Source organism: Rhincodon typus, chromosome 1 (genome assembly GCF_021869965.1).
Source record: "Rhincodon typus isolate 14 chromosome 1, sRhiTyp1.1, whole genome shotgun sequence".
Classification (NCBI taxonomy): Eukaryota; Metazoa; Chordata; class Chondrichthyes; order Orectolobiformes; family Rhincodontidae; genus Rhincodon; species Rhincodon typus.
This window is the reverse complement of record NC_063332.1, coordinates 47,982,051-48,004,982: the sequence shown is the minus strand read 5'-3', so window position 1 is coordinate 48,004,982 and position 22,932 is coordinate 47,982,051. Positions and strand designations below refer to the sequence as shown.

At 41.6% G+C, this 22,932-nt stretch overlaps 1 protein-coding gene across 1 annotated transcript; it reads left to right on the top strand.

Annotated features, from left to right (window-relative positions):
* Positions 1 to 221: 221 nt before the first annotated feature.
* LOC109918179 (calcium and integrin-binding family member 2-like) lies at positions 222 to 15,935 on the top strand. Its single transcript, XM_048619405.1, has 6 exons — positions 222 to 248; positions 1,881 to 1,915; positions 9,812 to 9,923; positions 10,619 to 10,766; positions 11,401 to 11,596; positions 15,914 to 15,935. Exons 1-6 carry the CDS (start codon positions 222 to 224, stop codon positions 15,933 to 15,935), a joined length of 540 nt encoding a protein of 179 aa, XP_048475362.1.
* The last annotated feature ends 6,997 nt before the right edge of the window (positions 15,936 to 22,932 follow it).

The following is a 22,932-nucleotide window of genomic DNA, read 5'->3' as shown; positions in this document are numbered from 1 at the left end:
ATTGGGCTTAATCAGTCCAGCAATCCATGTCCTCACCAATTGCAGATTGGGTTGTAGCCAGTCCTACATGTCAAATGTAACCAATCCAGAAACTGCAGGCAGGTCAGCTGGGGTGCTGTGGAGACAGCCGTCTGTGGGGTGGACAGTGGTCAGGGTTGTCCTTGGTCTGGAGGGTTGGGCCAGGGTCAGTTCTAGGAGCTTGCTCAAAAATAGTAGCGGGGATGTCCAAGATGTCCTGGGGAAAGCAGGTAACTCCAGTCTGGTGATGGGGTTCATTGTATTGAATTACTGAGGGAATGATTACAGTGAGGAGCCTGTTGTCCATCAGGCAACTTCCCCTTCAGGCCACCACCTCATCCACATTTTCCATCCCGCTCGCCTTGGACCTTTCAGCCTGGTTATGGGCCAACTTTTCCTGCATGAGACCAAAAAGAGGAATCGAGTATGATCCCAGTAGATGAAAGGGCAGTTAGTGGTACTGGAGGAAAAGGAGGCATACAGATTAGTAGTTTGGGAGGATGCAGTTAGTGAGAGCAGGTGAAGGGAGCGTGATTCTTGAAATAATGAGAGTTGTGATCCACAAGCCTTGGTAAGCATTGTGGGCAATGTCAGGGTTAAAGTGAGTGAGTGCATGTGTCTAAGAAAAGATGGTGGCATTAACCCTGGCAGGATGATTGACCTTAGGGTGCAGCAGTGACCTGGACTCTTATCTATGTCCATGCTAGCAGTGTCTGGAAAAAGAACAGCCCTCCTCTCCATCACAGTGTCCTGAAACACTTCAACCTCACCAGCTGTGCAATTGCTCAGAAAGGTGCTGCCGAGCCTGGATGGGTTTAATGGGGTGAAGAGCGGAAGATTGCCTGAAAAAAGATGCTCTGAGCCATAGCAGATGAGTGCCCTGAATTTCTCTCAACAAAATACTTTCACAAAGAATGGGAAAGTTCTGCCCAAAGTATTGAAAGGTTTTATCTTAAGCCATGTGATTTTTAAAATTATAAATAACGTCACTATCAACAGAGATGCAACTATGCCCCATGGTTCCTGAGGTTTACCCATGCTGGATGTTAGGTTAGTATGCGTGGAGGAGGAATGGCAAATGGTGCGGGTTGGTATAAATTGGTACAGGAGCTACAAGGGCAAAAATGATGCGTACAGGTAAACATAGTGTATGAGGGGTAACAGGGACTGGTAGAGGGACATAGGCTGGCATGGAGGGTAAGAGGTGCCAATGGGGAAGACATGTCTGCATTGGGAAGGGTTATGGGGTTTGGGGCTGGAGGAATGTTTTTGGTTTTATTTGCTTTGTGGCCTGCGGCATTCACTGCCACAGACTGTGGTTGAGGACAAAACATTGTGCGTCTTCAAGAAGAAGGTAGATTTCACTCTTGTGTGTAAAGGGATCAAGAGATATGGGGTGGGGGGGAAGAGTGGGAATAGGATATTGAGCTCAATGATCAACCATGGACAAATTGAATAGCACAACAGGCTTGAGGGGTCGAATGGTCAACTCCTGCTCCTATCTTCTCTGTTTCTATGTTTTATGAAAATGCTGTACATTACCAATGCACAGAGGCATGCTAATGTTAGCTGATAGAACTTCATTGTAGAAGTGTTTTAATTGCAAACATTTGAGCATCTTAGGTAAATATCTTCAATGCCTGAATTTAACCACTTTTAAGGAACCAAATAAATGGTTCAAAATGTCAGAATTATTGATAGAGCAATGTTCCTTTCTCACAGTGATTAGAGTTAGAAAGCTTCCTGAAGTGTTTCTTTTTGTGATTTGGAGTAAACATAATCGACATGTCTTTTACACCTACACATATGAGTAACTGTAAAATAAAGGATAATTTAAAAATCATTCTTCTTTTCTTTTAAAGGATTGTACTGTTTTCACAAGGAAAGAAATTCTGAGGTATGTCTAACATGTTATTCACATCCATAAATGTCTAAAAATGTTTGAGAACAAGTGTTTAACATAATTAAGTTGAATTGCTGTTATTGGCTGGTATAAAACATCTAAGTTAACTAATAATCAATAAGTAAAGCCAAATGTCAAGAACTCCTTCTGTGCAAAATGATTAACTTCGGCCGAACTCATATCAAACATGTAATTGCATTGTCAATATTCTCTGGAATGGTGGCTTTGATGGCAGAAGAGGCCAGCCTTCACTGAATATTACAAGCCAGAATTGCATGAATGGTGTGAGCAAAGACATAAACACAGTTAGATCTGTGGCCTAAAGCTATAGTCAGAGTGCAAAGTAATCTTTTTGACCTATGTAGAGTTGTCAAAGGAAATGTACAAACTCTAGGGGGCATATTTTTAAGGCAAGAGGAGAAAGATTTAAAAGGATCCTGAGGGACAACTTTTTCCACACGGACGGTGGTTTGTATGTGGAAGGAACTGCCAGAGGAAGTGGTAGATGCAGATACAGTGACAACATGTAAAAGACATTTGGACAGGTACACGAATAAGAAAGGTTTAGAGGGATATGAGCCAAACGCAGGCAAGTGGGACTAGTTTAGTTTGGGAAGCCTGATCGTCATAGACGTGTTGGACTGAAAGGTCTGTTTCCATGCTGTATGACTCTATGACTTGGTACCATTTTAAAAGGTTGTCAGCAAATTTTTTCATTACATCATAAAAATAAGGTGACTCAGCCCAGTTCTGCAATATTATTGTGATCGTGGGAGTGCTTGTAAATTATTGTTATCATGAGAGTGCTTGTAAATTATTGCAGCCTGAAGTGCCCGGCAGAACATTGCCTTACAAAAAAACATAACAATGAAACAGACACTGTAGAGAAGACAAATCCTGCCAACATAATTGAAGAATTTGCCAGTTATCAAGCTTGAGTAAGCCAAATATTACATAAGTGCCTTACATTTCTAATGTGCAATAGTCAGCTTCAAATGAACCTGCTGGGAATTAATTCCTGAGATGGCAGGACTTGTGTTTGAGGAGACACTAAAGAGTTACGATTATATTCACTGGTGGTCAAAATAAGAGCAGGGAGCCCTGTGCAGTTCTAATAGGATTAGACAGGTTAGATGTAGGAAGAATATCCCTGAGTCCAGAATAAGGGGTCATACTTTAAGGATATGGGATAAACCTTTTAGGACAGAAATGAGGAGAACTTTTTCACACAGATTGGTAGGCCTGTGGGATTCACTATCACAGAACATGGTTAAAGCCAAAATGTTATGTGCTTTCAAGGAGGTGGTAGATACAGCTCTCATGTCTAAAGGAATCAAGGGATATAGTGGAGGTGGGGTGAGGGTATTGAGCTTGATGATAGCCCAATACCATGGACATATTGAATGGCACAGCAGGCTTGAGGGGTTGAATGGCCGACTCCTGCTCCTATCTTCTATGTTTCTACGAATTTCAGTCTGTCATTGATATCATCTGAGCTTGAATGTTGTTGACAGCCTCCATAGGTATTCTCTAAAATGCTAGAAATGACTTAGACTGCTGAAAATCAACTTGCATGATAGGAAAATTAATCAATAATGCCATTCAGTGATACCTATTGACCAGTTATTTACTTTTTGACACATTTTAAGTTTTGCCAAAATCACTTGACATGGCTTGATCCAGACATGGACACAAAAACTGAATGCAGGTTGAGGTGGTGAGACTGACATCACTTGACATCATGACATTATTTGTTATTTTTCAGCTCTTTCTAGGAGTATACGAACCTAGAAGCAGGAGTAGGGCATTTTGAGCCTATTCTATCATTCAGTACAATCATGGCTGATCATGTACTTTGATGCCTTTTTTTCGCACATTATCCCCTTACATCTGTCAATTTCTATATTCAATTACTAAATTTCCAGAGGCCTCTGGGGCACAGAATTCCAAACCAATTCAGCACCCTTTGAGTAAAATAATTTCTTATCATCTCAGTCATAAATAGCTTCTTGCTTATTTTGAAGTTGTATCCCCTGATTCTAGACTCCCCAACCAGGGGAAATCTTACTTATATCACCGTATGTATCCCTTTAAGTAGTTTGTAAAGTTCAATGAGATCACATCAGTAATCATAGTATCATCTAAGATTGTGGAGGTGCTTTGTTAATTTTAATGTGTTATGTTATGTTACTTATCTGCTTCCTAGGATTTTTGTTGCTTCCGTTGAGTTAAAAATTTTTGTAAGCAGTGAGGGGGACAGAAAGAGGGTGCAATGATATGTGGAAAGGATAAACAAATGGGCACTGTGATAGCAAATGGGGTATCATGTAGGAGAGTATAAGGATATTCACACTGGTAGTAAAAGAATTGATAAATAGATTTTTTTTAATGCGTGAAACTTTTAAATGTTGATTTTCAGAGTGATTAGAGTGTGCTCAGACAAGGAGCATAACAAGAAGTTAGGAAGGCGAATGGCATGCTGCCTTTATTACTTTGGGATTTGAGTACAAGAGCAAGGAAGTCTTGCTACAATTATACAGGGCTTTGGTGAGACTATTCGTGGAATACTGTGTGAAGCTTTGGTCTCCATATTTAATGAAGAATATACTTTTGTGGTGGGTGGACAGCAAAGGCTCACAGGATTGTTTTTTGCTATGAGAGAGTCATCCTACAATGACAGGTTGAGAAAAATGGGCCCATATTATCTGTATTTTGGAAGAAAGTGAATATATCGCATTAAAACATACATACATGATTCAGAATGGAAATGAGAACAGAAAATGCGAGAAATATATTAGCAGGAGAAGCAGCATTTGAGGAGAGAAAAATGGAATTAATGAAGAAAGGAGTCAACATAGGAAATATTGAAAGGCTGTTTCCCCTGGGATGCTCCAACATTGAGTATCTTTAACAAAAACAAAGTTGCTGGAAAAGCTCAGCAGGTTTGGCAGCATCTGTGGAGGAGAAAACAGAGTTAACGTTTCGGGTCCGGTGACCCTTCCTCAGTTCTTCTGGATTTTATTGAGTATCTTTAAGAATGGGACAGTTAAATGTTTGGTTTCTCAGAGAATCGAGGATTATGTGGAGCAGCTGAGTAAGTGAATTTGTGACAAAGGGTCAGTTATGTTGGCCTCCTCCTAAACTATCTAATTATTTTGTAAGATGTGAAGTCTAGAACATATTGGACTAAGTCTGAGTTGGGGCAAGATGTCTGACAGATTTATGAGCCCTATGTTATCAAACTCTCACTAATGACCCACCCCATGGCATCTGTCATGTTCAACTTCCACCCCATCTTACCACGTGCTGCTCCCACGACAACTGGCCACTCACAGATATCCTTAGAAAAACCAGCACCCCTTGTGCCCACATCAGCTTTAAAATGTCACAGGGCACTCAACAAACACTGGCATTCCAAAGCAGTACTGTTCATTGACATACAGTATTGGAATATGGTGGAGAAAGAGATTTTGGCACCATGTTTCTCTGAGAGGAACCTGGAGACCCTGCTGAATAAGATGATGCAAAGGACAGGAGACCTCTTCCTTGATTTAATTGATTTGCTTTGATTTATTGCTATCAGGTATCCAGAGGTACAGTGAAATGTGCTGTCTTACATGCTGCACAGGCAGATCATACTATACAAGGTGCATCAGGGTAACAGAACAGAGTGCAGGATGCAGTGTTACAGCTGTCAAGAAGGTGCAGAAAGAGATCAACATTAACATTAGAGAGGTCTATTCAAAAGTCTGATGACAGCAGGGATGAAGCTGTTCTTGAATTTGTTTGTACTTGTTTTTAAACTTTTATATCTTCCGCCCAATGGAAGAGGGTGGAAGAGAGTATAACCAGGGTGGGAGGGGTGGATTATGCAGGTTGCTTTCCTGTTGCAGCGGGAAGTATGGATGGAGTCAATGGATGGGAAGGTGGTTTGCGTGATGGACAGGGCTGTGTTCACAAATCTCTGTAGTTTCTTGCGGTCTTCAGAAGAGCAGTTGCTATATCATGCTGTGATGCATCCAGATAGGATACTTCCTATGGTGCATCAATAAAAATTAGTAAGAGTCTTTATGAACATGCTGAATTTCCTTAGCCTCCTGAGGAAGTAAAGGAATTGTTGTGCTTTCTTAACCATTGGGTCAATGTGGATGGACCAGGACAGATTGTTGGTGGTCATCCCTCCCAGGAACCTGACGCTCTTGGCCATCTCCTCAGCACCATTACTGCAGACAGGGGCGTGCCCTCCACTCTGCTTCCTGAAGTCACTGACCAGCTCCTTCGTTTTGCTGACATTGATGGAGAGATTGGTTTCTTTACACTGTACTGCTAAGCATTCTATGTTCTTCTTGTACTCTGTCTCGTTGTTGTCTGAGATCTGACCTAGAATGGTGGTGTCATCAGTAAACTGGTAAATGGAGTCGGTGTGGAATTTGGTCACACAGTCTTCCTGGAGAACTAGCAGGGCAGGCCAAGCCACCAAACCCTGGCAGTCTAGTCTAAGGTTGCCATCTAGGTCAGTGCCATCTCCAGAGTGTGAAGGAACAGCTAGAGGTGCAGAAAGAAGGACAATAACCTTCTCCACTCTGCCAGGGTACGTGCCACATTCTTCTCTTTGCTACCTCACACTCACTCGATCTCTACCACTGCGCTTAATGCCCACCAAGACTCAGGGCTCACCATCTTCAATGTTGTCTGCAACACATTCCCTCATCTGCTCTTCCCCCTCAGTCTCCAACACTATTAACCCTGCATGGCGTCTGTGCTGCCTCCTCAGCTCTTTGGAGCACCTTCGCTGCGCCCCCCCCTCCAATGCACCAACACCAACACCAACACCAACAGACATGCCAACCACAGTCATCTCACTCATTTCTCCCATGTCTCTCTTTACGGGAGAAGGAAACCGAAAAAGGACAGAAAGAACCCAAACAAGTGTGGTGGGTCCCCATCATCCATGTCCTCCCCCATGATTGAGACCACTCTTGTAGAGATGCTGAGACACCCATGACATGTCAGACAGGTAAAACCACTGCCAGTCTCCCATTAACTGTACCATCAGTGTCACTCATTGAACACCACTGTCAGTCACTGGCCAAGATGCCTTCTTTCTCTTTGGTCTTGCAGCTTTCTCCAACTTCCTGATGCTGTCTGCCGAGAAGCAGCTGACTGTCCTCCTCGTCCCCAGTGGTGAGGGAGTCAAGGCCTCAAAGAAAGTATCAGCCCCATGCATCGCCTTACAGCCCAGATACTGACACTTCCGGTGGGATCTATAGTCACCGAAAGTGTGGGATTACAGTTTAGTGAGCACTTTGCTGTGACAGCTCTGGAGCTGGCAGAGGAAGGAATGGCCCAGGCAGGACAGGACCCTGTGATGTCAGTACTCAGGGACTTTGTCGACATGGACAGGGACGTACAGGAGCAGCAGGCGGTATATGGGACAGGGGTATCGCTCTCGTTGTCCCGAATCTGCTATAGTTCAGTGAGTCATGTGACTGTCTGGCTGCCTCTATGGAGAGCCATGTCCAACATCCACAAAGTCTGCCAGACAGGCACACACTCCTGCACTCCACTGTCCCAGCCACTGGTCCTCAGGGCTGAAGCTATGGTGACAGGGGTACAGAGAACCTTGACCCCAGTTCAGTTGCCCGATCTTCACAGAGAGATGGGGGCACCCAGTTGGAGGTGGTGCCCATTCACAAGCCTCTCAGGCTTTTCCCCTCATGACATTGCAGAGAGGACCATGCCTTCCACCTCCACCTTACCTGCCACCAACCCCCACCCCTCCCCACCCTCTCCCAATATTTGGAAATTCAAGCTGAGGTGGGCAAGAATGTCTGGCACATTGGGAAACAAGTGGCTCCTGCCCGGGTCCACACATTAAACCACCAGTGCCAACAGGCTCCACACCAGACCAGGCACTGCCCACCTCATCTGAGCTGTGGGAACCAGGGAGCTCAGTGAGACCTAGTGAGTCTCTCCGTGTGCGTGCTCAATGTATCTCCATAGCAGCTGGCAGCAGCTCATGTCAGCACACACAAGCTGTGAAGGACAGAGCTTGGTATAGACAGCTTACTGCATCCTGTGTTTGCAGGGGAGATCAATGTGAACACATGGTATTGGCTGCTGCTGGCACCTTTGGCTTTACTGGGTGAAAACATCCCCAAATGTTTGGCTCCATCTTTGTGCAAAGGTTGCGCTGTGAGAGATTTGTCCAGCAGTGGCTGATCCCTCTAACGAGTGACTACGCTGTAGAGTGGCCAGGGAGTAAGCAGCCCCCTTAACCATGTGCTACATTTTTCTTAGGCCCGAGCCCGCTTTTGTTCCCCTTTAAAAGCCCTATTTGTGGTTGTTGGCATAGCTCCCTCCCTCACAGACTATTCCACTTACCCTGTGCACTCTCAGTGTGATCACAGGCATTTTCTTCCCATCACGCACGTTTGATTCCAGCACAATGGAGATGGTGTGAGATTGATGTAGCATACCACCCTACAGCAAGATATTTACCTCCTACGCTGAGAATTGCTTAGCAACAAGGCAAGCTGCCTGTTTCTGTGACTGGGGTAACTGGAATGGCAATGGCAAGGATGCTGTGAACTAAGTGACTGAGTGCTGTGAATGCAAGTGAACAGCCCAGCGATGCAGCTTCGTTCAGTTTGTCAGCTGGCTGCCGCTCACTGTGGGCAAAGTAGCCACCGCAGCCCTTCGCTACAAATTGCTGGTTCGTCCTGCAACACCATCCTGCACGCACTGCCAATGTACTGTAGATGTACCATGATGATTGGCAGATAGTGGATATAAACGTGAATGGAGGAGGAGTACGTTTGGCTGGTGCCTGTGGATCGTGCCCTGAGATGTTGTTGGCTGGTGACCAATACGGAGGTGGTTCACAGGAAGTGGCGATCTGAATCTGCCAGGAACAAGCTCTGGTTTCCTTGTTGAGTTTTCCCAACGTCTAATTTTTGATGACTTGGCTCAGACAGGAGACTGAAAATTAATCAGGTGAGTTGTGGCATTAACAAGACATCGAACAATGGATAATGAGGGTCATTTGTCAACCCGCTGCTGCCCAGTGAGAAACTTCCAATGCTACTTGTGAAAAGCACAAAGGATGGACCGAGATGATGTCAATGTCAATGTCAATTCTGTCACACATTCCCTTGGCTGTTAAACCCAAGCTTGGCATCAGCTGATCATGGCATCCTGATTTATCTTGTTTTCCCTTGTACCTTTTCCCTGGTGTCCTAAACTTCATCTTGGACTGAGTTTAAAGAAATCTGTCTTGAGTTGGCTATAATGAGCTTTGGAAGTAGTATGCTTTCCATATTCCTATTGAATTGTTTTTTATTTCATTCATCGAATGAGGGTGTCACTGGCCAGGCAGCATTTATTGTCCATCTCTAATTGCCCAGAGGGCAGTTAAGAGTCAACCACATTGCTGTGGGTCTGGAGTCACATTTAGGCCAGACCAGGTAAGGGTGGCAGTTTCCTTCCCTAAAGGGCATTAGTGAACCGGGTGGGTTTTTCTCCGACAATGGATTTGTGGTCATTTTATTGAATTCAAATTCCACCATCTGCTGTGATAGGATTCAAACTCAGGTCCCCAGAACATTATATGGATCTCAGGATTAACAGCCCAGCAATAATACCACTCCGCCATCACCTCCCCAATATCTCAATTGTTGTGTCCAAAATAATCTTTTTGAAACCTATCTTGCATTCTTCAAAGCATAGAGTATTGAATCTGATATTTTCTCGGCTCAGCAAAATAGATTGATGTCTTTAAGAACTAGTCTCTTTATTTCTCATTATTTATAAAGTATTACTATGCAGAAAATGAATCTTTTTTGTTTTGGTAGTGATTACTGTTTTGTTTTGGTTTCTGTTTTCTTTCAGGTTATATCACCGATATCATTCCTTGGCACCAGAGATTGTTCCATGTCACTTCAATGATTGCGCAGATATCAAACTACCTCTGGAACTCATTAACGAGATGCCAGAGCTAAAGGTACTAGTCAGAGATTGGATGACAATAACCCTTTATTTCTCCTGGTTGAGACATGTGATACTTTGTTGACATTGCCCTAATTTCAATTTTTTGTCCCATTTAGTCCAAATGAGGTAACTAAGTAGCTAAATATCGTACATGGGCTTATACTGTGTTTCAGATGTGGTTCTGTCTTTATTGCTGGAATTCTAGCAGGCTGGAAGCTGCCAATTCGGCAGGAGAATGGGGAAGTTTCTGTTCAATGACATGATCAGGGTCATGATTTTAACTCAAGGATTAGGAGCTCAAGCACTGAACTCGAGCAGAAAATGACGGAAGCCAGCATCAGACTCGAAAAGACTTTGGCAAATGTTTTACACATTTTTTCAAAGATCCTTGTTGTTTAACAGGATCATTGCTCTATTTCCATTCTGAAGATAGCTATGATCAATGGGAATTAACTGTCTTCTGGTAAATTATTGAAATGATAATTTTTATTTGTGAGACTTGAATGTCACAAGGCTATTTGACTGTTGAAAAGGAAGCATGACCTTACCCCAGTCTGATTCAACTCTTGTCTGTGATCTAAGGGCAATTTCCAGTAAAAATCACAGAATGACAACACCAAAATTACTACTTCATACCCTTTAGCACATGGATTTATCCGAGGTATATTCCGATTTGTGCTTGAACATCAAAATTCTTTCTTTTTCCAGGAAAATCCCTTTCACCAAAAAGTTCTTCAAGTATTTTCTGAGGATAAGCAGAATAACATGTCATTTAACGACTTTCTAAATATGTTCTCTATCTTAAGTGATCTGACACCTCAGCACTTAAAGGCACATTACGCATTTAAAGTTTACGGTAAGTATTCAAATGGTGACTGAATTCTGGTAACAGAATGGATAGAAATCTTTTGTAAATTAAATGAAGTTTGGACCTTTCTTAATCGAAAGCTAGGATATCCTTTATTGTCACGTGTATTAAGTACAAAATACAGTGAAAAGTGTTCATCGAGAACTATACTTGGCTAGCTGGTATAAAAATCAAGTTACTCAGTTGCATGGGTAATGAAATAAAGCCTACATAAAACAATAAAAAAGGCTTTGTCTTCTAGATGGGATCTTTATACAAGAATCCTCAAATAATAAGTACCATTGAAAATTAGAGAACTGCCATAATTCATTCATGATTCTCTGCATCTTCAATCTTTATCACTCATCATAGTATCTTCTGCTTATTGCAAAATCTTAATGTAGAATAACTTTAAATCTTTTACAATTCTCAGGCTTTTTATGTGACCCATTTACTTTGCTGAACCGGTGCTCTCCTTTCCTGCTTGTTTCAACTTTGGTAGCTTTCTGCTATTAAAACCTTGGTTTTCAACGTTTAAAAAAATCAAACAGTTCAAATTGTTAACAAAAATGCACAGAACAATTTATAGGCCTACAGAATTTCAGGATATGTCATTGCTGTAACTGTGTCTTATTTTACATAGACTTCAACAGTGATGACTTCATTTGCCAATCAGATGTGGAGGTGATGCTTGCTAAGCTTACAGGCGACGAACTGTCAGATGAAGAAGTTCAATTGGTGTGCAATAAAGTCATGGAGGAAGGAGACTTAGATGGTGATGGAAAGCTTTCTTTCACCGACTTTGAGTACATGATCACTCGTGCTCCAGATTTTATGAGGTAATTTTAAGCCAGTTTGCAACAGTTGTCTTTTCTGTTATACTGTTTTAATTTGCCCATCTCGTGAAGATACTGAATCGTGTACAATGCAGTTTCATAGTACGTGGTGCTAGTGGTCATCTAGTCATTCAAAAGACCAGTCTTCATGTCTGAGTCCTTCTCAAGAGAACTAATGGTCCAGGGGACACAAAATAATGCAGCATAACACAGTGTAGAGCTGGAGGAACACAGCAGGCCAGGCAGCATCAGAGGAGCAGGAAAGTTGATGTTTCAGGTCGGGACCCTTCTTCAGAGATTTCCTGCTCCTCTGAAGCTGCCTGGCCTGCTGTGTTCCTCCAGCTCCACTCTGTGTTATCTCTGACTCCAGCATCGGCAGTTCTTGGTATCTCAAAATAATGTAGCATATTGTGAGTAAAGTTCACTGCTTTGCTGCAGTTGATGCTGAAATAACTGATTCCAACAGGGGTTTCAGTCAGGGTTTTGCAATTGCAAGGAGAATATTGGTCCTAAATTATTATCCAAGACAGTGGCAAAAAGTGCACTTTCAAGTGCATCAGTCAATATAAGAAAAGCCTTGGCTATGTTCCTCCCACTCACTGTTAAAAGAATTAATAGCAGTTTGGTGAGTTGACAGATGATACAGAGTACTGGTGGATCATTACCTACAGCAAGGACACTTGATGAAACTAGGAAAGGAGGAAAATTGCTCTGAAAAATTAGAAGTGGCTAGTCAATAAGGCAGGAGGTCATAGCGATCCTCAATCACATGCATGTTCATTTTTTCTGGTTGTGACTACAGGATAGCGATTACAAATGGAATTCTGGAATTCCTGCTCTTGAGCACAGGGCTGTTACATCCAATTGCCACAATTCCCTTGGGTGAGGTCAGATAACACAACACAGATCCAGATTAAATCTGTTTGGTCTGTATGATTGTAAAAACAGCTCAGCTGTATTTAAAAATGGACTTAAGAAGAGACTCAAAATCATGAATACAACTGAGCTAAAGATTAAAACATTGATTAACAATGTAAATAGGGTAAGAGACATGAATGTGTGGCTTAAAGATTGTTGATGGGGAAATGAGTATTGTTTCTTGAGGCACCAGCATTAGTACTGGGGAAAGTGGGAGCTGTACTGTTGGGACAACCTACAGCTGAATGGTAATGGGACCAGTATTCTGGAAAATCATATAACTAGGGTAGTCAATAGGGCTTTGAACTAAATGGTGGGTGAAGGGATCTAGTGAAAGGGAGATATAGTTGAAAAAGATAAAGGTAATATTGCCATTGGCTTATCATATCACAGCACTGGTAGTTGCTTAACCTGAGGGTCACCACACCTCAGGTGAGGGGAGAGGTTGAAAAGCAGAATTGTCCATGGTAACCTCAGCAGGAGCAGGAACTGAACCTTATGCTGGTGGCTTCTCTATTTATCACAAACCAGCCATCCAGCCAACTGAGCTGACTCCTGGTGATGTAGTAAAGGGAAACAACAAAGTAATACCGTAGGGCAGCAAATTAGGTAATAATTATTAGTGTGTGACAGGACAAGACAGAACATCTAAACCTAAGAGTGCACCAGGAGGTAAGGCCAGAGATTGTTTAAAACTGTTTAAGGCATTGCCTGGATCATTTACAACAAAAGGGATGAATTGTGAGCACAGATAGAAATTTCTACAACCTGTTAGGAATTATGAAGACATGGATGAAAGATGGCCAAAGCTGAGATCTTAATGTTGCAGATTAATGTTGACATATCAGTATGATAGAAAACTGAAAAACGGGTGATGGGGTAGTTTTGTTAAGTAAGGGTGGTTTTATTTCAGTACTGAGAGATGTCCATTAATTCAAAAAATTAAGTCGTAAAATCAGCTTGGGTAGAGATGAGAAATTATGAGAGCACTTTTTACGAACACAAATATGAACATGCGAATTAGGAGCAAAAGCCATTTGGCTCCTTCAGCCTGCTCCACAAGTCAGTAAGATCATGGTTTAGAGATAGTAGGCATTTTGAATGCTACATTCCTATCTAACCTAATAATCTTTCATTTCCTTGCCAACAAGAATCCATCAATCTCTGCCTTTAAAACATTCAACGGCCCTGTCTCCATAGCCTCCTGAGTTTAGCAGTTGCACAACCTGCTGAGTGAAAATAAATCCTCCGCATGTCTATACCAAAAGGGCAACCTCTAATTTTTGAACAGAGGCTTCTAGTTCTGAACTCACCCTTGTGAAGCTCGTTCAGCATCTTATACACTTCAATCAAGTCAACCCCTATTCTTCGAAACTCTAGTGGAACCAAATCCAGATTATACAAGCTCTCCTTAGAAGATAACCCACTCGTTTCTGGTATCAATCTAATAAACCTGTTCTAATCCACCTCCATACATTTGTATTCTTCCTTAAATAAGGAGACCAAAACAACACCCAGTATTCAAGATGTTATCTAACTAATTTTCTATATAACTGAAGCGTAACATCCTTACTTTAATATTCAATTCCTTTTGTAATATGGCTTAATATTCCATTATGTAAAATAAAACACCAAGTGCTGGAAAGGATAGATAAAGGTAAACTGGTTAATGTCATATATTTGGATTTCCAAAAGATATTTGATAAGGTAGTCACGCGACTTAATAACATAAGACGCCATGGTATTGGGTGTACTCTATTAGCATGGGTACAGGATTGGCTAACTAATAGAAGAGAGAGTGAGAATAAGGAGTGCATGTTTAGGATGGTAGCTGTAACTTGTGGAGTGCCACGGGGATCAGTGCCAAGGCCACAATTATTTACTATATATATGGTAATGGACTTGGGTGTGGGATGTGAATGTATTATAGCCAAAGTATTGGCAAGGCAAGTCAACAACCGTATTATAGCCAAGTTTATAGATTACACAAAGATATGTGGGAAGGCAAGTGGATATGAAGAGTCTGCACAGGGATATAGACAGATTAAGTGAGGGTGCAAAAACTTGGCAGATGGCACATAATGTGGGAAAATGTGAGGTTATACACTCTGGTAGGAAGAGAAAGCTAAATATTATTAAAAGAAGAGGCTGCGAAAGCTACAGTGGAGAGGGATTTAGATGCCCTTGTGTATATAGCACAAAAAAGTTAGCGTCCAAGTTCAGCAGGTATTGGGAAGTCAAAAAGAATTTTGGCCTTTATTTCAAGTGAAATGGAATATAAATGTTGGGAAGCCTGATGTGCAGAGGTTGTTTCACCCTTTTGGAGAGTGTAGGAACAAGGGGCATAATCTTACATTAAGGGGTTGCTCATTTGGGACAGAGATGAGGTAGAATTTCTTCTCCAAGAGGACAGTGAATTTCTGGAATTCTTTGTCACTTTGAGGGCTATAGAGGTTGGGTCTTTTAGTACATTCAGTGCTGAGATAGACAGATTTTTAATCCGTAAGAGAGTAATGGTAATGGAGAAATGGCAGGAAAGTGGAGTTGAGGACTATCACGATCTCCTTGATTGACAAAGCAGACTCAATGGCCCAAGTAGGCTACTTCTGCTCATACATTTTATGATCTTATGGTTGTGTTAGGTAAATTTCAAATAGACTCAGTACAGTCAAAAGATATGGGGTGCAGGCAGGAAAGTGGAGCCAAGGCCACTACCAAACCAGCCGTGATTCTCCGGAAAGTTGGAGCAGGCTCAAATAGGCAAATGTATGCTGCTGCCGCTGCCAGTGAGGCAACCGAGAGCGGGATGCTAGTGTTGTCATGGCGTGGGCTATAAAGCCCGGACTGGGACTCTAACGGAGGCGTGGCGTGGGCTGGAAAGCCGGAGCGGAACTGTGGCAATGGAAGGGAAAGTTGGACTCTCTTAAGTTATCTTTTTTCCTTATCTTATTCTAAGTTAATGTGAATGGTGCCATGTATGTTCGGAGAAGGTACACACTTTTCACTGTATTTTTGAATACACGTGACAATAGATGATTCAATTCAATTCAATAGTGGTCATATCAAATCTGACCAAATGTCATATCCTCAACAAACCATTGAATTGAAGAGTGATTAAAAGATACCAGCTTAGTCAGAACGAGCTACAAATGAATACTGACTAGTATTTGGAAATAAAAGTTTGACAAAACTATTCCTTTGATTTGAAGTGTTCAAGTGTGTCTCAACCAAACAATCTCATGTTTTCCGTCAAATATATAGAGATATTACTGAAAAATTTACATTTTGTTTGAATTCTGACATGACTGAAATCGGAATGGCAGAAGGAAAATTTACGTTCAGCTCAGGTGAGATTTCCAAATTTTGAATCATAACATTTCTGTGAATTTTCTTTTGCAACAGCACCTTCCACATTAGAATCTGAAGTATTAATATTATTGAAACCCATGAGCACCATCAAGATTGACTGCTACACAACCAAATATCTTCAGCTAGCTCTACTCTGATATGATATAGCTTTTTACAAAGGAGGAATCCATACTCACAATAATGCAAGAGACGAAAGGGCAACCACTACAGTTTCTGGAGAGTTGAAAGAAAACCAAAGTGATGGCAGAACTAGGTAGGACGCTCAGCATCTATGAAGAGATAGAAACAGTTAACAATGAGTCCATTGACTGCTCTGAAGAAGTGATATTGGACTTGAAACATTGACTGTGTTTCTCATATTCTAAGAGTCAATTAATTTCTTTGAGACAGCATTTGTATTATATATAAATCTACATGTTCTCTGTAAAATAATGAGGAAATTTACTAAACCAAATGGCTTGAATTTAGAGTATCCAGAACTATATTCTGTCTCATTCAAATGTTAATCATGCACAAGCATATTCCAATATGAAGGAAAGCTTTAACAGAATGCAAAATTTTTTAAAAGTAATGAATTGGACCAAACAGAAAGAACATTTTAACATATCTATTTTGGGTTCTTCTGGAGCTGTGGTAGTGTCCCTACCTTTTGGCTAAAAGATCCAGATTCAAGTCCCATGGCATCATAACAGGATTGTTCAGGTTGATTCTTTTTAAGAAAATCCATCTCAGATAAAGTTTTCTGGATATTTCTTCCTTGTGTTTCAACCTTACTGTTCAGTTTGACTGCCATACTCAGGCACAGATTCCCAGTGCTTTGTTCCTGGGGAAACATCTGTTACCATGCAAATATGATTCATTCACGTAAATGTATGCACTGTCCAGGTGGAACAAATAAAGACTCTTACACACAACAACTGAAATAAGGGAAGATGACCACTGAGTGATGTTTCGAAAGGGAGAGTAATGCTCATATTTTGAATAATTTTATCCTGCTTCCCTTTCTTTAAATTGTATTTTCCCAGGCTGCATAATGTTCATTAAGAGGGTGGACAAGTAAAATTTTCTCATTTCTTTTGATCTCCTTTTGATGTCACTTTAATCGTTCCTGCAAGAAAGTGCAATAAATTCTGCAAAACAGAATGAGAGTTATTCATATTTTTTCCTATTTGTGAACTTTGCTGTCCTCTTTTGGCACTACTGCATTTTGTTTGCCAGCTATTGTAGAAACAACATACAAAAAACTCTGCAATATATTCAACATATCAGTCTTAGAAAGTACATATTTCTATTTGGAAAATAAATTATTATTCTTCAGAGCTGATCAGAACAAAATTAAAAATATACAGAAAGAAATCAGGCTGTTTTAAAGCAATGAACAGAACTGTCGCACATTATATCAATGATGAAATTTTTGCACTGTGCAACTTATTGACAATGTACACCTTCATTCCAGTTGCTGCATGTTTAGGGTATAAATACAGTTAACTGCTTAATTAATAAACTGACAACTGCAGAACACAATAGTACAGAAGAAATTGTGTTAGTGATAGACAGAGTATCTAATTACAAGCAAGTAATCTGATAAGATGGCAGCAGATATTTTATATGCATATTATCTTTAAATAGGTAGAAACATATTCAGACTTACGGTTATTTACAATTCACATTGCATATATCTACACATGACTTTCCTCTCAATGTCTCAATTCAACACTAAGCATTCAATACTGGCATCACTCACTACATTTTAACAGTCTGTGTTTGATGTAGGCCAAATCAGACAACGTCTCTTCTTTACGGGTTTAAAGCTTAAAACTAAGACTAGCATTGCTGGAATTGTCAGTGCTAACATTGCTGCAGGGTATTTTCTATACAGTACACACTGGCCACTCCGTACCAGTGGAGAGAATGAGTGTGAATCGGGTGAATAGGTGAATAGGGTGCCATCTACAAGGAAGCATCCCAATGAGCAGCACCAGCTCCATCTCTCTCCACAGTCTTTCTAAAATGTAGTTCAGGTGTCCTCATTTTTAATGCTGGAATCTCTGGGACTGTTCACCTTTTGTTATGCAATCTCTTCTGATGAGAAAGTTATGGGCGTTAGTAATAGCTTGTATGGAGAAGAAATGACACCATTTATGAGGGATGTCTGAGGCATGGGTGTGAGTGGACAGTATGGTGAAGGGGAGTGTCTGTATTCATGGCTAAAAGGGGGACAGCCTTTTGAAGTCTAGTGTCCATTCAGACCCACGTCAGAATTTCTTCCAATTAAATTCTTCCCTTTGACTGATATAATGTGCCAGGCCAAGCATTTTTGCTGGCTGCTCAGTAAAACTGGAAGGGATATGATGGTGTTGCTGAATTAAATGTACACTTCTTTGAAAGATAAGTTCCAATCCTGCTCTTTACACTTAACGTCTATTGAACCTTGAATAGATCAGACTTGGTGCGTTGTGAGTAGATTGAGTTTCCAGAATGTTAAAACATTAGTACATGGAGCACTGGAAAAGGTGAACTAAATGTTACTATTACAAGAGAACTGAGAGATTATACTTGTCGGGAAAGATTGAACTAATTGGGATGAAAAACAGAAAGTGCTCATTTTCAGATCTTCTGCAGTATTTTGCTTTTATTTGAATAAGCTGGGGCTTTTTTTCTGTAGAGATGATCTCATGGAGATCTTTCAGATTATGAAATGGTTTGATAGAGTGGGTGTTAAAAGAAGTTTCTACTTGCAGGCCTTGCAGAATTAGGGGCCATAAATATAAAGGTAGTAACTAATAAATCCAATATAGAATTCAGAAGAAACCTCTTTACCCAGAGAGTGGTTAGAACGTAATACCCACAATAAGAAATAGTTGAGATGAATTGCAGGGATACATTTAAAGAGAGCTAGATAAATACTCCAAAACAATCTGCAATCTCATGGCCCATCAAATGCCCCACTCAAACCTACCGTCAAAGCCCAGGATCAAGCCTGGTTCAATGGAGAGTGCAGGAGGGCACGCCAGGAGCAGCACCAGGCATACTTAAAAATGATGTGCCAACCTCGTGAAGCTACCAAACAGGATTACTTGCATGTCAAATCACATAAGCAGCAAGTGATAGATAGGGCTAAATGATTCCACAACCAACAGATGAGATCTAAATTAAAAAGAACAAAAGAACTGCAGATGCTGGAAATCAGAAACAAAAACAGAAATTGCTATGGAACATCAGCAGGTCTAGAGCATCAGTGGAGGGAAATCAACATTAACATTTCGGGTCCAGTGACCCTTCTTCAGAATTCCAGTTTCTGAGGAAAGGTCATCGGACCCAAAACGTTAACTCCGATTGCCTCCACAGATGCTGCTAGACCTGCTGAGATTTTCCAGCAATTTCAGTTTTTGTTTAGGTGGGAGACAGAGGGTGGTGGGGATGGAAGGTTGCTTTTCAGACTGGAGGTCTGTGACCAGCAGTGTACTGCAGGGATTGGTGCTGGGGCCACTGCTTTTTGTTCTTTTATACAACTGATGTGGATGAGCAGATCAGAAATTCAGAATCTTGCTGTTTGTAACTCACCTCCTGACTTCCCAAAAGCCTGTCCACCGTCAACAAGGCATAAGTCAGGAATAAGAAGGAATACTCCCCACTTGCCTGGATGGGTGAGCTTCAACGACACTCAAAGTTTAACACCATCAAAGACAAACCAGACCACTTGTTTAGCACCACATGCCCAAGTATTCACTCCCTCCACCACCCACACACAGTAACAGCAGTGTGCACTACCTACAAGATGCACTGTGGAAATTCAAAGACCCTCAAACACTACCTTCTAAACCAATAGCCACTTGCATCTCGAAGAACGAAGGGATGCTGATAGGCAGGAGGGCTGCTGCCTGCAAGTTCCCCTGCAAGCCACTCACCATCCTGACTTGGAAATATATTGTTGTTCCTTCAATGTCACCAGATCAAAATCCTGGAATTCCCTTCCTAATGGCACTGTGGGTCGACCTACAGCACATGAACTGCAGTGGTTCAAAAAGGCAACTCCATGGCGATCTCCTATATCGGCCCTTATCCTTCCAGAGGTCAACGTCATGGGCTTGGAAGTGCTTTTAAAGGATCTTTGATAAATTTTTGCAGTGCACCTTCTAGATGGTACACATTGCTGCTACAGGACATTAGTGGTAGAGGAAGTCAATGCTGAAGGTAGTAGATAGGATCCTGAATAAGTGGCTGCTTTGTCTTGCATGGCGTCAAGTTTGAGAGGTGTTGCAACTGCACTCATTGGACAAATAGAAAGTATTCCATCAAACTCCTGAGTTGTGCCTGAAAGATGGTGGATAGAGTTGGGGGAGACAGACGGTGAGCGACCCACCACAGAATTCCTATCTTCTTACAGGATTATAAATTCAGAAGGCGTAGAATCTGTGTGGTTAGAGTTGAGGAACCACAAAGGGGGAAAAAAAGGACCTTGAATGGAGTTCTGAGCAGTAATGAGAATGTGGGAGAAGGAAAATCAGGAGATTGAAAAGGCATAAAAGAAAGGGACTATTAAAATAATGATGGGACACTTCAATACACAGGTGGTCTGGGAAAATCAGGTTGGAAGCAGATCTCAAGAAAATGAATTCATTGAATGTCTGAAAGATTTTTTTTTTGGAGCAGCTTATAGTAGAGACCATTAGTGAACAAGAAATTCTGGATTTAGTCATGTGTAATGAGACAGACTTGATTAGGGAGCTTAAGGAACCCCTAGGGGGCAGTGACCACAATAGAATAGAATTCACCCTATAGTTTTAGAGGGAGAAGCTGGAATTAGATGTGATGGTATTACAATTGGGTAAAGGTAATTACAAAGACATGAGGTAGGAGCTGGTCAGAGTGAGTTGGAAGGGGAGATTAGCAGGGAAGACTATGGAGCAACAACTGCATTGAGTATGTGGAGATAACTTTGGATACATTTCTACTGTGCCTACCAAGGAAGAAGAAACATACAAAGGGAGGATAAGGCAATCATGGCTGACAAGGAAAGTCAGGGGCAGTACAAAAGCAAAAGAGAACGCATACAATGTAGTGAAGATTAGTGGGAAACCAGAGGATTGGGAAACCTTTAAAAAACAGAGGATAACTAAAATAAGCAATAAAGTTAGGAGAAGATGAATATGAGAGTAAGCTAGCTTGTAATATAAATGAAGATTGCAAGAGTTTTGTTTTTAAAGATATATAAAAGGTAGGAGAGAGGCAAGAGTAGAAACAGTAGACATTGAACCACTGGAAAATGAGGCTGGGGAAGTAGTAATGGGGAACAAATAAATGGTAGAGGAACTGAATACATACTTTGCATCGGTTTTCACAGTTGAATACACCAGCAGCATACCAGAACTTCAAGAGAGTCAGCAGGCAGAAGTTATTGTACTGGCCATCACTAAGGAGAAGGTGCTGGGGAAGCTGAAAGATCCACAGAGGGATCAAACTCCTGAACTAGATGCACTACACCCCGGACTTCTGAAAGAGAGCGGAGGAGGTTTTAGATGCATTGCTAGTGATCCTTCAGGAATCACTGAAGTCAGGGAGGGTCTCACAGGACTGGGAAATGGCTAATGTAACACCCCTGTTTAAGAAGGGAGACAGATGAGAAATTATGGGCCAGTTAGTCTGATCTCAGTTGTTGGTAAGATTTTAGAACCCATTATGTAGAATGAGATTGTGGAGTACTTGCAAATGCATGGTAAATAGGGCTGAGTCAGCACAGTTTCATCAAGGGAGGATATGCCTTACAAATCTGTTAGAATTCTTCAGGGAGGTAATGAGCCAGATATACAAAGGAGAGCCAGTGGACGTGATCTGTTTTGATTTCCAGAAGCCCTTTGACAAGGTGCTCCATGGGAAGCTGCTAAATAAGAGCTCATGGTGTTAGGGGCAAGGGACTGGCATGGATAGAGGGTTGGATGACTGGTAGAAGGCAGAGAATGGGAATAAACGGTTTTGTTTTGTTTTTATTAGTGGAGCTCTGCCGAGGTCAGTGTTGAGACCCCAACTCTTTATGTTATACTTTAAATGATCCAGATGAAGGAACTGAGGGTATTGTTGCTAAGTTTGCAGAGGACACAGAGACAGGTAGAGGGACAGGTAATGTTGAGGGAGCAGGGAGGCTGCAGGAGGACTTGGACAGACCACAAGAGTGGGCAAAAAAGTGACAGATGGAATACAATGTGGGAAAGTGTGAGTCATGCATTTTAGTAGCAAGATTAGAGGCATAGACTATTTTCTAAATGGTGAAAGTCTAGTTTCTAGGATGGTCTAGTTCAAGATCCTCTCAAGGTTAAAATGTAGTTTGGAGTTAAGGCAGCAAATGCCATGTTACATTCACTTCAAGAGGGCTAGTAGGGATATACTGCTGAGGCTGTACAAGGCTCTGATCAGTCTGCATTTGGAATAGTGAGCAGTTTTGGGTCCCATATCGAAGGATGGATGTGCTGGTTTAGAAGGGAGTCCAGAGGAGGTTTACAAGAATGGTCCCGAGGATGACGGGCTTGTCACGAGGAGCAGCTGAAGACTCTGGGTGTGTACTCAATGGAGTTTAGGAGGATGAGGGGGTTTCTGATTGAAGCTTACAGAATACTGCAAGGACTCGATAGAGTGGATGTGGAGAAGATCTTTCCACTAGTAGGAGAGACTAGGATCCAAGGGCACAAACTCAGTGAAGGGATGACCTTTTAGAGCTGAGACGAGAAGGAATTTCTTCAGCCAGAGGGCTGTGGAGCCAAGTCACAATGTATTTAAGACAGAGATGGATAGGTTCCTGGTGAGTAACTGGATCAAGGGTTAGAGGAAGAAGGCAGGAGAATGGGGTTGAGAAATATATCAGCCATGAACAAATGGCAGAACAGACTCAATGGGCCGAATGCTCTAATTCTGCTCCTCTAACTCATCTGTTTTGTCTTATGACCTGCTGTTGTTGACACTGTATTTATATAACAGGTCCAATTCAGTTTCTGGTCAACATTTTATATCATAATCACTGGTTACGTTTTCTCCCCCCAAACAGCAGATGCTGGTAATGT

What these genes read in the sequence shown, in the direction of transcription:
- LOC109918179 (XM_048619405.1), top strand. Translation starts at nt 222, where the DNA reads ATGTCCAAGATGTCCTGGGGAAAGCAG. An exon ending in AGATGTCCTGGGGAAAGCAG is followed by an intron (nt 249 to 1,880) that starts GTAACTCCAGTC and finishes TTTCTTTTAAAG; the next exon opens with GATTGTACTGTTTTCACAAG. An exon ending in TTACGCATTTAAAGTTTACG is followed by an intron (nt 10,767 to 11,400) that starts GTAAGTATTCAA and finishes TATTTTACATAG; the next exon opens with ACTTCAACAGTGATGACTTC.